This window comes from Tympanuchus pallidicinctus, unplaced genomic scaffold (assembly GCF_026119805.1).
Source record: "Tympanuchus pallidicinctus isolate F22 unplaced genomic scaffold, pur_lepc_1.0 scaffold3, whole genome shotgun sequence".
Classification (NCBI taxonomy): domain Eukaryota; kingdom Metazoa; phylum Chordata; class Aves; order Galliformes; family Phasianidae; genus Tympanuchus; species Tympanuchus pallidicinctus.
Window position 1 is genome coordinate 16,219,457 of NW_026294747.1, and position 11,180 is coordinate 16,230,636.

Below are 11,180 nucleotides of genomic sequence, written 5' to 3' on the forward strand. Positions count from 1 at the left end.
GGGGACAGGTGATTTCAGGGGTAAATATGCACGGCGCGGTTGGGCAAGGAGAGGTGGGGGAGCCGATAGCCGTCTGCAGATGTTTGGGGAAGGTAATCCCCCGGCCGGGGGCGGGGTTTGCTCAGAGCGAAAAAGCATAATGAAGAGCAATGGGATTAAACGAGTGAGAGGGACGCGTTTAGTGAGATTACGGGGCGGCAGACCCCCAGACCCTCCCTGTCGCTGGATCAGTAAACAGATCATTCGGTTCGCTGGCTGCAAGGAGCGCAGCAGGCACGGGACAGCAGCTCCTGCCTCTGCACCGAGCGGGAGGCTCCTCTGCTCCGAGCGCAGACGCCTCTGCTCAGCCCGGGCGGGGCCCCTTAGCCCTGTGACTTAAGAACCGAGCCTTTGCCCTCTGGAGGAGCAGGGGAGCCAGGCAGCACGCTCGGCACTGGCCGGGTGGCTGCCATCGCACGGACGGCAGGTAGGTGGTCACCAGTACCACAGCCTGGGGCAGACTTCCGGCGTGCCTGATATGTTGCTGCATTCCAATCCCGTATTCCGATCAGCCCAGAGATTTTACAGCCTTTAAAGTCTTTAGTGAGTTTCTTCAAAGATGAAATGCGCTGCTGCGAACACGCCTATGCCAGCTCTGAATTGGAGCTGGAGTCGTGTCGCTTTGAAGCCGTGAGCGCCTCGTGTCCTGAGGGCTGCGGGGCTGAGCTGGGCAGGGTCTAAAAGCACGCTGTCAGCTCCAGCTCCTCATTCAGCAGTGCCCGGCAGCAGCCAGGACACCCAGTAATGTGTGCTCACTTCTGAAGGAAGATTGTACCCTGATCCCTGGGCTCGGGCTCACCCTGCAGCACACAGTGCTCTTGTTTAAATGTAAGTATTGTGGCGGGTGAGTCCGTCCTGCTGCTTCCTGGGAAGAAAGATGGGTTACTAACATGGCTAAATTTGCCCTTTTACAGTAATTGGGTGTAATAACATCTTATGCATCCCCTTTCATCCTACAGTGCTGTTGATGCCTTCTCCAGACAAAACGCCCAAACAAGGCAGCTACCACCGGAACAGAGCAAGACAACTTGTTTATCAGACAGAGGAATGCTCCTCAGCAGCACGGGGCAGGAGGAAGAGGGAGCTGCCGTCTGCAGGCCCAGCGTGGGCAGTTCAGAGATGGTCTGCATTGTTCTACATCAGGATAACAAGGCACTTCCGCAGCCCCTTTCCTGTGGGAATCCCAACAGGTTGTTGTCCTCCCCCTGCAGGAAGGGAAGCGTGGCACCAGGGGGCTGAAACATCCCATCTGTCAGATGTCTGCACTAAGCAGTATGTTCTTCTCTTCACCTTTGGTGCTTTTCCTAGTCTTGGGTGCCAGCCTTCACCTCTTCAGCTTTCCCTTCCATGGTAGATGCAAGCAACATGCAAGATACCTCCTAAGAATAGAGAAATGAGACAGCTCAACGCTGCAATTTAGTAACAGAAGTAAAAGGGGACGTTAGTGCAAAACAATTGCAGCTCTGATTAAGACCCAAGATAGGAATTTCCCTTCTCTGTAAGAAATCAGCTCAGAATCTGCTGATTGGGAGTCTCGAGAAAGGATATGACTAGCTCAGCCGCAGGGTCTCTCTTCCTATAAAATGTGGAGCAAACCAGGATAACCAACTTGCACTTAGACTGTGTCAGACAGGCTGACCTCGCCTTGCTTCTACAGTGAGACCTACAGGGAGATGAACCTTGCCAGACTGATTCACGGAGCCCTTCCAGGTCTGCGCACAGCTATCCACTGGGACAAGCACAGGAGAAGGCAAAGCAAGGGCCAGGCTGGGGCACAACACCGTGCTTTTTAGGACCCTGTTTCTGCAGGTCTCTATCCACAGAGAATGAGGTTTGAGAAGGAAGGAAGGTGCAGGTGCATGCTGGGACCTCATCCTAGTCTGGTTTTGGGCACAAATGGAGTGACTGCTGCCAGTGGTGAAGGTCACTTCTGCACAGATACAGCCCCAGCCAGCAATTTCTGAGCACCTAAAGGAGAGAACCACGCTCTCGCAGTTTGCTGGCAAGATGCAGCCAGCAAATTCTGGCAGTGAATGTGGATGCTGCTATAGAAAGAGAGGATCCTGTCAATGGGACAAAAGGGTGTTGGTGCTTTTTTCCAGTGCGGGTTATTTGGCTTTGAGTACGAGTAAGAATTGCACTAATAAAATGCCTCTTTTGTGTGCAGACTCTATCTACAGTGGAAGTGTTGCTGGTATCACCAGATCCAGTATCTATCACCAGTATCAGTAACTTTTCAAGGGCAGACGAGGCCATGGTAGGAGGAGGGGCGGGGGAGGCAGCACTAGGGGCTGCTGGGGCTGAGGAGAGGACTTCTGCATGACAGGGATCAGTGTTGCCCCTGCAAAACACCTCAAAGCAAATGGCCTGCCACCTGGGCCAGGTCCAGGGCTTTGTGTTGCTAGTTCTGTGGGTCTATCAGGACAGAGAATCCTTCTGACACACAGGGAACGAGTGCAACTAAAGAGGCCTGCATCAGCTTTTCCACCACCCAGACCACTCACGTACTCTCCTTTGTTTCCAGGAAATGTGATTTCCACTCTTTCCCAGAGCTGCTGCTGAGCTCCCTGTCTCAGCCACTGTCACAAGACACACAGCAGTCTGTAAGATCGCTGTGGTCTGAACGGGGGCTGCCTGTTCAAAACATTGGCTTCCCATCTCCCACAGCGGGCCCAAGAGGCAGAGGGCTGTTTGTGCCACGCTCTGTATGAAAAGCACTTTCTGTGGGCTGGAACAGATCACACGGTAAGAGTGGACTTTGCCCTTTAACGCTGTGCTTTCCTCCTCCCTGTCTTGCACCAGTAGTAGGACGCACAAGAGCTGTTTTGCACACTGTAACTAATGCCCGTGAATGCCCCTTTGTCCATCCTGCGTCACCTGCAGCCTGATCCTTGTCAGCTCATGAGCTCCCGCAGAGCCTTCAAAGCTGTCTGCCAGCCAGCAGAATGCCAGGATGCATTCTTACTTTTCACTTTGAGTGTGTCCAAGGACTGGGACAGATCCAGATCACTTGCCCTTTTATCACTCCTGCTCCTGGGATGGCCTCAGGAGAGGGAAGAGTGCTCCGCACTGAGTGACAGAAAGGGAAGAGCCCAGCTTTGCCTTGGCCACCGCCCAGATGAGCAAGCACCGCAGCACCACCAGCTTGTTCCTCCAGCAAAGGAGACAGGTGATATCAAGTCCTGCCTCTGAGTCAGCAAGAAGCATGCAGTGAAGATACAGCCTTCTCCTGTAACTGGGATTTTGCCTCACCTGCTGATCAGCTGCCTGGTCACAAGAGGAAGTGCTCTGATATCAGCGTCTTGGAATTTTTTAATTTAGCTTTGTCCTGGCTCCGTGGCTTTCCTTTGACTTCTGTGCCCCGGTCGGCTCAGCCAGCTGAAAAGCACTTTCCACAGCTGATGTCCTCCCACTTGCAGGCTCTCTCTGCTTACACCTTAGGCTTGCCTGCTGAGGAGTCTCTTTCTCACTGCCACAGCTCTAGCATGGTCCAGGCACAGTACAAAGCATCGCAGAGCAGCATGGAAGGCTAAGAGCATATTCTAAAACTCATATAGGCCTCTAAATCAACAACCGTATCCATCTGTCCCCAGTGAATTCAAGCTTTTCAAGTTACAGTTTCAATTACTATAATTTCAAAAGATTGCAGTGGGCAGAGGAGTACAGTTCTCTTTTTTCTATTTTTATGAGCATATGATAGCACTCTGATATGAAATTACGTGTTTTACTGTTTCCCTTGGTATGTACAGCTGGACACAAAGCCACCCGAGGTCAGTGGAAAGACTGCCACCAACCTCAGAGCCTGTGGCTTAGACCCATAATTACTTTCTTTTATGGTTTGTTCCAGTTCTGCACCCTTACATGTCGAAACACAGGAAAACCCATCTGTAAAGCCACAGGGGATGATACCACGTTTAACTAGTTGCAGAAAGCTTTGTAGGTTTAAAATCTACAGCATCATTTTGATTCTTGCTCTTCTGCAGCCCTTGAAACTTCCACCCACTTTGGTTGTTTGTGAGGACAGGCAGTATCTCCAGGCTATGGGCTAGGATCATTACAGCTCTTGGTAGCGTGTGTGTGTGTGTGTGTGTGTATGTGTGTGTGTGTGTGGAGTGATTGACGCAGATGTTTTTACAATGGATGCTTTATAAAACAGCAAAAAGCATTTCCAATTCTCTAAGCAGACAGCATCGTTTGCACGAAGGCCACTTTCCAAAACACCCATCCTCAATCCTCCCCTTTCAGCCCAGTGTTTATCTGTACGCCTGTCTCCCCCGGAGGCATCAGCAGGCCGTGCCAGTGCTGTTTCTCACACACACACCCAAAACAAGGCCAGGAGCCGATGGACTCAAGTGTCACCACGACAGTGGCAGCTTCTTTGCAGCCAGCACACATCCTGCTCGCTGACCTGTTGCTTGTGTACCCAAACCCCGCTCTTCCTGGGGAGGCAGGACGGGCTAACTCAGGTAACCAACACCAGTGTGGGAGCGGTACAAGGTGCCACATCGCAGTGGTAGCTTTAAGATGGCGCAGTCTGGGACGGGCACTTTCCCTGTGTCCAGTCTTCACACCTCGGAATCTCCAAACCCGTCCCTTCAGCCCCAGCTCGCTCGGAATACAGCCCACCACAGCCCAGCCCCCGCCATTTCCCCCACTCACCCTCAGCGGCCACCAGCACCTCCTGCGCGACCTTCCCGCCTAATTTCCCGCCGCGCTGCGATTGGTCAGGATTGGCCAATAGCGGAGATGTTGCTGGGCAGAACACGGAGGAGGGAAGCGTCAAGGCGGGAGGCGCGCATGTACGGCAGGACCGAATCGCATGAGTGAGCTGTCACCCTTACCGTCGCATGCGGGCGCGCTAGGCCAGGCCCAGCGGCTCCGCACGCGAAGCCTCGCGCCCCGTTCCCTCTCTCCGCGACGCCGGACCCCGGCGGCGACCTCCAGCACCCACAGGGGCAGGTAAGCGGCGCAGCGGTCGTCCCGACACCCCGGGCCCGGTTGGGAGAAGGCCCTGCGGCTTCGCCTCAGTCGGTGCGGCGGGCGCCCCCTGCCGGCCGAGAGCACGTGGGAGGTGCGGCGCCGTCACCGCCGCCGCAGGGATGCCGTCGGGCTGTTCGCCGGCCGCTCCCAGGCTGCAGTACCGCAGTTCCCGCTTGCTCCGCGCCGCCTTCCTGCGCCTGCACCAGCAGCAGCAGCGAGCGGACGTCTTCTGCGACGTGCTCCTGCGGGCCGAAGGTGAGCGAGCGGCTCCCTCTGTGGCTGCGAGAGCCGCCCCGAGGACTCCCTCGCCGTCCCCGAGGAAGGCCGGGCCGGCCGCAGCCACGCGTTCCTTGCAGGGGAGGTGGTGGCCGCGCATTGCTGCGTGCTGGCGGTGTGGAGCCCGTTCTTCATGGAGCGCCTGGCCCGCCAGCCGCCCCACGCGGGGCGCCGCGTGGTGCTGGAGCTCGGGGGGCTGAAGATCGCGACTCTGCGCAAAGTGGTACGCTTCCTGTACACGGCCGAGCTGGAGGCCTCCCGGGAGGAGGTGCGGGACGTGCTGGCGGCCGCCCGCCGGCTTCGCGTGGCCGTGCTCGAGTCGCTGCAGCTTCGGGAGGACGACCTGGTGCAGCCCGGGCGCCGCTGGCAGCTCGACCGCAGCTGTCTGCGCGGCCTCGGGTCCGGCGGCGTTCCCCTAGCGGACGCCCCCCGAGAACGGCCGCTCCCTCCAGACACCGTGGGTCCGGCCCGCCCCGTGGGGCGGCTGAAACTGAGGAGGATGGAAGGCCGACGCGGCTGGGAGGTGGTGCAGGATGGGCAGTTCTCTCTGGAGCCCCTCACCGTGGAGACCCGAACGGTAACAGAGCCGTGGCTGCCACAGGCTGCCGGTCGGCTGCCAGAAGACAACCTGGAGGAGGAGGTGGATGTGGGGACAGAGCAGCCGTGTTTGCCTCCCGGCACCGCGTGCGTCTACCCAAGCCCCTCATCCGAGTCAGATGGGGAGGTGGATGTCATTGGCTAGGGGAGCTGCTAACGCCTGCCTCCCCCAGACCAAAAGATCGCAGCATCCTGCGTCGGTTGTCGCTGAAATAAAGCACTAGAGCTGCATGACGGAGTCGCAGAGCTTTATTGGGGAAATAGCGCTGGTTAGCGTCTGCGGGCCGCCGGACTCCGGCGTTTCAGCGGAGGAGCTGCGGGGTCGGAGGCGATACTGGGGGCGGTGCCCCCCCTTGGTGCCGCCTCTTCATAGGCGCTCGCTCCGTGAAGCCGCTCCCGGCGTGCCGTTGTCCGTGCCGCTCGCGCTCTGTGCCCGCCGCCTCTAGGCCAGGCTGCTCCGCAGAGCCTCCACCACGGTCGCGGGCTCGGGAAACTTCAGCTTGCGGGGCGGCCCCTTCCCGATGCCGCTCCACAGCTGCACGGCTGCGGGTGGACGCGGGCACGGGTCAGGGCCGCCGGGATGCACCACCACCTCCTCCTCACGGCCCCGCCTACTCACTGCTGCCGTCTTCCTTCACCAGGGACACCTCGAAGCTGTTCCTGCGGGGCTGCCGCGGGTTGATCTCTACGGCCAGGGTGGCCACGGCCCCGCGCAGGGCCTCGCTCAACGCCGCCGCGTTGCGCCCGTACACGCGTCAGCTACGGCTGCGGGAGGCGGCAATCAGGGGGGCGCGCGAAGCCGCAGCCCCGGGGAGGGGGACTCACCTACCGGCGCTCACCTACCAGTGTTCGATGACGACGCGGGGGCCGCCGGCGTCCCCGGGGCTGCTCTCGGCCTTGCCGCGGGGCCGCTTCTCGGGGGGATCCGCCTGCGCCTCCGGCTCGGCCGGGCGCCGCTTGGCGCGTTTCCTGCCGCCCGGAGCCATTCCGCCTCCCGCTCCCGCCGCCACGTGCCGCTCTCCGCCGCCGCGCTGCGGGGTGCCGCAACGGTGCTGCGCGCGGGCTCCGTTCCCCGGCGCTTCCGCCGAGGGAGCCAATCAGCGCACAGGATGCTGGAGGCTGCCCCGCCCCCCGCCTGGTGGCCAACCCGCGGGCAGAGGCACGGAGCGGACACGGGGGCGCGCACAGAACGTTTATTGTCAGCCAAAGAACACGCGCGAAGCGCAGGCCCGGCTCCTGGCTCTACCCTTCCCAGGAACCGGCGGGGCCGAAGACTAGCATGGGCCCCGGCCAGAACGAGCAGAGGGAGCGGCGGCCCCCGAGCTCAGTGCTACGTGCAGGGCCTCCCGCCGGCACTGCCTGGTCCCCAGCCGCAGGGGCGGTGGAGTGGTGACAGGTGAGAATGTGGGCACTTCCTACTTCTCTTTCTTAGTCTCCCCATTGGCAAGGCCAGCTGCTGCTTGCCCCTCGGGTAGCTCCTCGGAGCCTTCATCCCGTGGCTTTGACTGCTTCTTGGCTTTCTGATAGAGCTCATTGAGGTTGAACTCCCGGATCACATTCTCCTGCAGCCAGAGCACAGCATTAGCAACAGCAATGACCTCCTGCTAGCCCCCATTTTCCATGGTGCCTGTGAGGAGATGCTGAGCACATCCTTATCCTCTGGATGTGGGCTGGAACATCCTTCTGCCCCTTACATACCTCAGAGAAGGTCCAGGAAACGGCCCGGCCCTTCTTGTCAATCTGTGGGCGACGCATGATCTCTGTCCCACCCTGGAAGAGGATGAGGGTGGGCAGCTGCTTGGTGAGGGGTGATGTGCTCACCTTGTACCTGCAGGAGTAAGGCAAGAGGCAGACAATGACACCAATGCATTTGGAAGGCCTGGTGCTACCCTACCATCTCGACCCCACAGACCTGGTGCTGACATCTGTGTATCGGCCGACATCCACCTTCCCAAAATGGAGCCCCGAGCAGTTGTACCTGGGAGGTAGAACACAACTCTGAGTGCCGTGAGTGACCACTGGGCTGGGGACGACTCACCAAGGCCTCGAACAGGCATCACTCACTTGAGAGAGAGGTCAGCAAAGATGGGGGCAAAGGACTGGCACTCACTGGACCAGTTGGCAAAGAACTCAACGATCCATGTCACCCGCTTGTCCCGTTCCAGCTCCTCCTGCCACAGGGCCGTGTGGATCAACAAGAGACGGTAGGCAGGGAACCCAGCACCCCATGCCAACCCACACTGGGCAGATGATACTCACGTCTATGGTCTTATCACTGAAGTACTTGATATACTCAGGTCCCATGTAAAGGGGCGGCTTGCAGGTCATCAGAAACACTGCAACAACAGCAGCCCTGAGTCCAGTACCCACTTAGAGAAAGGCTCTGCCCCCCTTTTCCCCACTTCTGAAACATTCGAAAGACCCAGGCTTACTCTGGGGGAGGCTCCTCCTTCCCCAGTACAGTCTTTATGACTACAAAGAGCACCAACAGCACAAGGCAAGATGGTTCCAGCCCCATCTCAGGCAGCTGATGCACAGGATGGGCCAAGACAAGGCCTGCCAGGAGCACTGCTGTATTGTGGATCCCCCCACATCCCCACAGGTCTCACCAATGCAGAGCGTGAGGTAGAGCAGGCCCATGCGGATGTCAAGACGGAAGAAGAGGATAGCATTGGCTACTTTGCTGAACATGAAGATGTTCCCAATGTGCTGCTCCACAGTGACTGGGAAGGAGGAAAGAAGTCAGAGATGGGGCTGTGTCTCCTTTTTCTCTCTCATCCCCTGCCCCCACCTGTTTCCTCTGTTCCTCCACAGTACAAAGCTTGCAGGTTCCCTCCACACCCCCTCAGCGCAGACCCCACTCACTGGAGCGCCTGTTCTTCATCATCACGATGGCGCTGAGGAACATGAGGATCTCCACCTCCCGCTGCACAGGAGAGAAATGCTGTGAGCAGAGTACCCTGAGAACCACGGCCAGCACCCCGGGGACAGCCGATCAGCCCCGCAGCACAGCCAAGGCCGGACTGCCCTCCCCTGTTCGGAGCGCTTTCTGCACAAGGACGAGCAGCCACACCGGGCCGCGCCGGCCTCCAGCCTCCGCCTCCCCTCCATAACCAAGCCGGAGCTGCACACAGAAGGGCCGCCGCTGCGCCACCCTGCGCCGGCGACGCCCGAGGAGCCCCGGGCACAGGACGGCCGGGCAGGGCGGTGCCAGGCGGCCGGCAGACCAGCGCCGTCGGCAGGACTGCTCACCCAGTCGAAGTCGCAGGGGTTGCCATCCTCCCGCTGCGAGGGCAGCCCGCGGCACAGCGGCGGGACCTTACGGACGAGCAGGAAGGCAGTAGCGAGCAACGCAGACAGAGGATAATAGGGCCGCGCCAGCCAGCGGCACAACCCCGGCACCGAGTAGAGCAGCGCCAGCAGCGGGGCCAGCACCGCCATCTTGTCCTCCGGCGACCGTCCGCCGCCTTCTCATTGGGCGGGCTGCCCGCACGTCTGCGCGGGGCGGGACACCCTCCCCGCAAGCCAATCGTGAGCGGCAGCGGCGAGAACTCTCAGCGCCGCGGACCAATGACGGGGAAAGAGAGAAGCGGCCAATCGAAAGGCTGAACCCGCGTCTCCCTTAGCAACGGGGGCGGTGCCCGGCCAATCGGCGCGCGGCGGGGGCGGGGCGGCCCCACGCGGGGCAGGCCGGGAAGATGGAGAACTTCTCGGCGCTGTTCGGCGGGGCCGAGCCGCCGCCCGCCACCGCAGCCGCAGCCCTGGGCTTCGGGCCCGCTAAAGCGGCGGGAGCAGGGGCCGCGCCGCCTCCCGCCGCCGCCGTTCCGCCGCCGGGCGAGGACGCGGCCCGCAAGGCCGCCTCCGGCCCCTTCTATCTGCTGCGGGAGCTGCCAGGTGCGGGCCGGGCCGCGGGAGGGGCGGGCCGCGGCGTGACGAGTGGCGCGCGGGGCCAATGAGAAGAGAGGGTGCGGGCGGGAGGCGCGGAATGACAGCTCGCGGGGCCAATGGGCGCGTGAGGCCGGGGCGCAGGGCGCTGAGGGGCCCGTCCGCCCGCAGGCAGCACGGAGCTGACGGGCAGCACCAACCTGATCACGCACTACAACCTGGAGCACGCCTACAACAAGTTCTGCGGCAAGAAGGTGAAGGAGAAGCTCAGTAACTTCCTCCCCGACTTGCCCGGCATGATCGACCTGCCCGGCTCCCACGACAACAGCAGCCTACGCTCCCTCATCGAGAAGCCGCCCATCTGCGGCAGCTCCTTCACGCCCCTTACCGGCACCATGCTGACCGGCTTCCGCCTGCACGCTGGCCCGGTGAGCGCCTGGGGAGGGCCGGGGGGGTTGGGGGTAAGGTGAGGACCCTCTGACCTCAGCCCCTGCAGCTGCCGGAGCAGTGCCGCCTGATGCACATCCAGCCACCCAAGAAGAAGAACAAGCACAAGCACAAGCAGAGCCGCACGCAGGACCCCGTCCCCCCAGGTAGGACTTTGCCCTGCAGGCCTTATGCTCTGCTAACTCTGCACCACACTCATCCCACCTCTGCTTCCTGTAGAAACCCCCTCGGACTCAGACCACAAGAAAAAGAAGAAGAAGAAAGAGGAGGATCCAGAGCGGAAAAGGAAGAAGAAGGAAAAAAAGAAAAAAAAGGTAGGTTGGGAGCTGGCGTGCTGCTCCACTCTGCCTGCCCCAGCCCTGTGCCAGGCTGTAGTTGGGCAGCTCCATGCATTTGGCTCCAGCAGTGCTTGGCACCACCGCAGTTTCACAAGGCCTCATGCCTGTCCTTCTTCTGCAGAACCGACACAGCCCCGAGCACCCAGGGGTGGGCAGCTCGCAGGCCAGCAGCAGCAGCAGCCTGCGGTGAGGCTGCACTGTGCTGCTCAATGGAGCTCCCAGCCCCAGCTGCCTGCTGTGGACTCATCCCTCTCACAGAGCACAGCGGGGAAGTGTGGGCAGTCGTGGCCCCCACTTGCAGAGAGCGTGGCCCTACAACCCCCCCGCCTGCACTGTGCGGCCGATGGGGACCTGGTGACACGGACAATGCTGGAATGGGGGTTCCTACCATTGGCCTCTTATACCTAAACAACGTGGTGCATTGGGATCTCTCTTTTTTATTCACCTTTTAATTAAAGTCTGCTCTGAGGAAGAGCTGGTGCCAGTGGCGGCTCTGACTGTTGGCCAACGGGGCAGGGCAAGGAGCAGAGGCCTTGGCTCAGCCCCATCATACTCCAGCCCTTGCAGCTTTCTGGGCTGTGAAGAGAAGGGGGCAGGAGGACACAAGTGACCTTGGTA

The 11,180-nt window shown here is 60.3% G+C and overlaps 4 protein-coding genes and 1 long non-coding RNA gene across 6 annotated transcripts; 3 read left to right on the forward strand and 2 right to left on the reverse strand.

Annotated features, from left to right (window-relative positions):
• Window positions 1-14: 14 nt before the first annotated feature.
• LOC128085509 (uncharacterized) lies at window positions 15-4,822 on the forward strand. Its single transcript, XR_008208990.1, has 3 exons — window positions 15-2,784; window positions 2,923-4,122; window positions 4,153-4,822. It is a non-coding gene; the product is annotated as an uncharacterized LOC128085509 (long non-coding RNA).
• A 52-nt stretch (window positions 4,823-4,874) lies between these two features.
• BTBD18 (BTB domain containing 18) lies at window positions 4,875-6,050 on the forward strand. Its single transcript, XM_052693033.1, has 2 exons — window positions 4,875-5,274; window positions 5,376-6,050. Exons 1-2 carry the CDS (start codon window positions 5,139-5,141, stop codon window positions 6,035-6,037), a joined length of 798 nt encoding a protein of 265 aa, XP_052548993.1. The 5' UTR covers window positions 4,875-5,138; the 3' UTR covers window positions 6,038-6,050.
• Window positions 6,051-6,119: 69 nt separating this feature from the next.
• On the reverse strand, window positions 6,120-6,989 carry SELENOH (selenoprotein H). Its single transcript, XM_052693045.1, has 3 exons — window positions 6,736-6,989; window positions 6,512-6,657; window positions 6,120-6,435 (listed from the first exon to the last, which is right to left on the reverse strand). Exons 1-3 carry the CDS (start codon window positions 6,876-6,878, stop codon window positions 6,335-6,337), a joined length of 390 nt encoding a protein of 129 aa, XP_052549005.1. The 5' UTR covers window positions 6,879-6,989; the 3' UTR covers window positions 6,120-6,334.
• An 81-nt stretch (window positions 6,990-7,070) lies between these two features.
• Window positions 7,071-9,376, reverse strand: TMX2 (thioredoxin related transmembrane protein 2). Of its 2 annotated transcripts, XM_052693031.1 has the most exons (8): window positions 9,145-9,370; window positions 8,758-8,818; window positions 8,502-8,615; window positions 8,152-8,228; window positions 7,957-8,063; window positions 7,805-7,870; window positions 7,591-7,720; window positions 7,071-7,454 (listed from the first exon to the last, which is right to left on the reverse strand). In XM_052693031.1, the coding sequence occupies exons 1-8, from the start codon at window positions 9,331-9,333 to the stop codon at window positions 7,308-7,310; spliced, it is 891 nt and encodes a 296-aa protein (XP_052548991.1). In that variant the 5' UTR covers window positions 9,334-9,370; the 3' UTR covers window positions 7,071-7,307. The 2 variants fall into 2 exon arrangements, with proteins under 2 accessions (XP_052548991.1, XP_052548992.1); XM_052693032.1 differs by lacking the exon at window positions 7,071-7,454 and having other exon boundaries at window positions 7,628-7,720; window positions 7,816-7,870; window positions 9,145-9,376.
• Window positions 9,377-9,575: 199 nt separating this feature from the next.
• On the forward strand, window positions 9,576-11,034 carry MED19 (mediator complex subunit 19). The gene is made up of 5 exons (XM_052693034.1): window positions 9,576-9,786; window positions 9,949-10,205; window positions 10,274-10,370; window positions 10,444-10,538; window positions 10,684-11,034. The coding sequence occupies exons 1-5, from the start codon at window positions 9,591-9,593 to the stop codon at window positions 10,750-10,752; spliced, it is 714 nt and encodes a 237-aa protein (XP_052548994.1). The 5' UTR covers window positions 9,576-9,590; the 3' UTR covers window positions 10,753-11,034.
• The last annotated feature ends 146 nt before the right edge of the window (window positions 11,035-11,180 follow it).

Excerpts from the sequence above, each read along its gene's own strand:
- BTBD18 (XM_052693033.1), top strand. The coding sequence starts at position 5,139 with ATGCCGTCGGGCTGTTCGCCGGCCGCTCCCAGGCTGCAGTACCGCAGT. Across the intron at positions 5,275-5,375 it reads CGTGCTCCTGCGGGCCGAAG|GGGAGGTGGTGGCCGCGCAT; the intron begins GTGAGCGAGCGG and ends CGTTCCTTGCAG.
- MED19 (XM_052693034.1), top strand. The coding sequence starts at position 9,591 with ATGGAGAACTTCTCGGCGCTGTTCGGCGGGGCCGAGCCGCCGCCCGCC. Across the intron at positions 10,206-10,273 it reads TCCGCCTGCACGCTGGCCCG|CTGCCGGAGCAGTGCCGCCT; the intron begins GTGAGCGCCTGG and ends CAGCCCCTGCAG. Across the intron at positions 10,371-10,443 it reads GCAGGACCCCGTCCCCCCAG|AAACCCCCTCGGACTCAGAC; the intron begins GTAGGACTTTGC and ends TGCTTCCTGTAG.
- TMX2 (XM_052693031.1), bottom strand. The coding sequence starts at position 9,333 with ATGGCGGTGCTGGCCCCGCTGCTGGCGCTGCTCTACTCGGTGCCGGGG. Across the intron at positions 8,819-9,144 it reads ACCCCTGCGACTTCGACTGG|CGGGAGGTGGAGATCCTCAT; the intron begins GTGAGCAGTCCT and ends TCTCCTGTGCAG. Across the intron at positions 8,064-8,151 it reads TCAGTGATAAGACCATAGAC|GAGGAGCTGGAACGGGACAA; the intron begins GTGAGTATCATC and ends GCCCTGTGGCAG.